This window comes from Leptinotarsa decemlineata, unplaced genomic scaffold (assembly GCF_025532065.1).
Source record: "Leptinotarsa decemlineata unplaced genomic scaffold, Ldec_3_MD MMD2_tig00000251_RagTag_RagTag, whole genome shotgun sequence".
Lineage (NCBI taxonomy): Eukaryota > Metazoa > Arthropoda > Insecta > Coleoptera > Chrysomelidae > Leptinotarsa > Leptinotarsa decemlineata.
In genome coordinates this window covers 8,862,933-8,865,358 of record NW_027412547.1, presented here as the reverse complement: position 1 = coordinate 8,865,358, position 2,426 = coordinate 8,862,933, and the positions used below count along the sequence as shown (strand labels likewise).

Genomic DNA, 2,426 nt, shown 5'->3' with positions numbered 1-2,426 from the left:
GATGCTCCAATGAAGTTTCTTTATATGAAAGATCCTATCTTTTTTTTGATGAGGAATCACCTCCTTAAATGTTTTACACTTATTCAGTTACACCCTGTATATTCTACTTTGTTGAAATATGTTCATCATATAACATCTGATAATGCAAAACAATTGATCAATTCAAAAAAAATGGTGACAGAATCTGGGGGCGCAATAGGGAAAGTTAGATCAAATGTGAATATGTCAAAATATTTCCCCCTGTATACTATTATTGAGATGTTCCAAAAGTTATTCAGGGTAGCTCGTTTTCAATCTTTTTGATACTTCATTTCTTGATGGAGTATGTTTTGAAAATGTAGTTTCAACAAATTTTATACGGACACCGGCACCGTGAAGATGAAACACATTTTCGAAGACATTAAAAATAAAAATGCATCTGGGTGGGATGCCTTATCTACCAAAATATTTTCACATCTCCCCGATTCTGCTATTACGGTACTAGTTGAATCAGTAAATTTTTCATTTGCAACAGGAGTTTTTCCATCATGTTTAAAAAACGCAATAGTGATTCCAATACATAAGAGGGGTGTTACTGATAACAGCGCAAATTTCAGACACATTTCAATGTTACCGAAAATAATAGAGAAATTCGTGAAAAATAGAATAAAGACCTTTCTGAATGAACACAACAATAGTTATTTATGTATCAAGGGAATTAGGAGGGCCTTAATTACCGATGGCAAAGTTTGCGTCCCGAGGGCCTCTGGCCCGAGGGACAGCAATTGCCTGAGGTTATTAAGGCTCATTAATTCCCGTGATACATAGATAATTTTATTTCTGACCGATTTCAATAAAATTTTGTTCATTTTTGAAACGGAAAAATGTACCAATTCATTACCTTCCCGGTATATTTGAATCAGGTATCGTTGATTATAGTAGAGTTTTCTTGTTGCTAGGTTGTTGCTATGTTACTTGTTTATAAACTGAACTTTGTTATCAAGCTGTGTTTGCGGTGAAAACGTGTTTTCTACCCCAAATATAATGGAGGATATTTTGAAAAAAGCTGAACAAGCAAGAGAATCATTAATTCCATCGAAAAGTGAAGCCGTATACCAAAAAGGATACAAGATATATCTGGACTGGCTGACACGGGAAAATGTTATGCCAAAAGATGTCACTGAAACTGTATTTCTGGCATATTTTCAAGAACTGGTAAGGAATTTTCTATGTTTTTCGGTAGATTTGGTAGTAATTGTGTTTATTCGTTTCAGTCAGAAACGTATAGTCCGAATTCTGTATGGACTAAATGGTCAATGCTAAAATCGATGGTGACTATACATGAGAAACGAGATATCACCAAGTTCAATGAACTACAGGCTTTTTTGAAACGGAAGAGTAAGAGTTATAAGCCGAAAAAGTCTGCTGTTTTATCTCCTAAAGATGTTATCAGATTCCTAAAGGACGCTCCTAATGATATTCATTTATTGCATAAGGTAATTTTTTTTTTATTTTCCTTTTTGTGTGTATTTATTTCCTTTTTTTTGTTATAGGTTGTTTTGATTATGGGTTATTTTGGAGGATGCAGAAGTCAGGAACTTTTGAATATGAAGATATCGGATATAGAGGACCGGGATTCCGTTATGGTAGTGAACGTACCGGAAAGTAAAACTGGTGTATCGAAGAAATTTACAGTTGTGGATGAAAAAGAGTTCTCCGCTTTGCCTTTTTTAAGACTTTATATGTCTTTGCGTCCTAAAGGTATTGAACGATTTTTTTTGAGCTTCCGACAAAATAAATGTACATCTCAGCCAATTGGAAAAAACATGTTTGGGAAAATCCCCAGCAAAATCGCAATGTATTTAGGATTGCCCAACTCATCTTCCTATACGGGACATTGCCTTCGTCGCACTTCTGCTACTGCTCTAGCCAATGCAGGAGCAACTATGACTAACTTAAAAAGACACGGAGGTTGGAAAAGTTCCACGGTGGCGGAGGGGTATTTGGAGGATAGCATCGAATTGAGAAATAAAACGGCGCGTATGTTGTCTACTTTGTCATCAGAAGAGGCAGGTACCTCGACTGTAGTGAACAGAAGCTCCAGCTATACAAAAGAAGAAATTGTTTCCAGTGGCGGAAGTAATTTTCAGGGAACATTTCAAAATTGTACATTTATTATTTGTAATGACGTGAATAAATAAAATATGGTTCAGTTTTCATTTTTATTTATTTTTACTTGTGAAAGGTAGAGGGAATTATAAAATCTATAATGTCCCAAGTGAGTTATGACCCTCTTTATTGATAGCGTAACTATGACGATATAAGCTTATAATATCCCGGTCAGAAATAAACACTATTATTTCTACGCAATTCGGATTTCCCAGAGAAAAAGGAACAAATGATGCAATTTTAAACCTTTTCGAAACGTTTATCTAAATCTGAATTAC

At 35.0% G+C, this 2,426-nt stretch overlaps 1 protein-coding gene across 1 annotated transcript; it reads left to right on the top strand.

Annotated features, from left to right (window-relative positions):
* Nucleotides 1–677: 677 nt before the first annotated feature.
* On the top strand, nt 678–2,198 carry LOC141481677 (uncharacterized). Its single transcript, XM_074173655.1, has 3 exons — nt 678–1,194; nt 1,254–1,475; nt 1,533–2,198. Exons 1-3 carry the CDS (start codon nt 1,024–1,026, stop codon nt 2,178–2,180), a joined length of 1,041 nt encoding a protein of 346 aa, XP_074029756.1. The 5' UTR covers nt 678–1,023; the 3' UTR covers nt 2,181–2,198.
* Nucleotides 2,199–2,426: the final 228 nt, after the last annotated feature.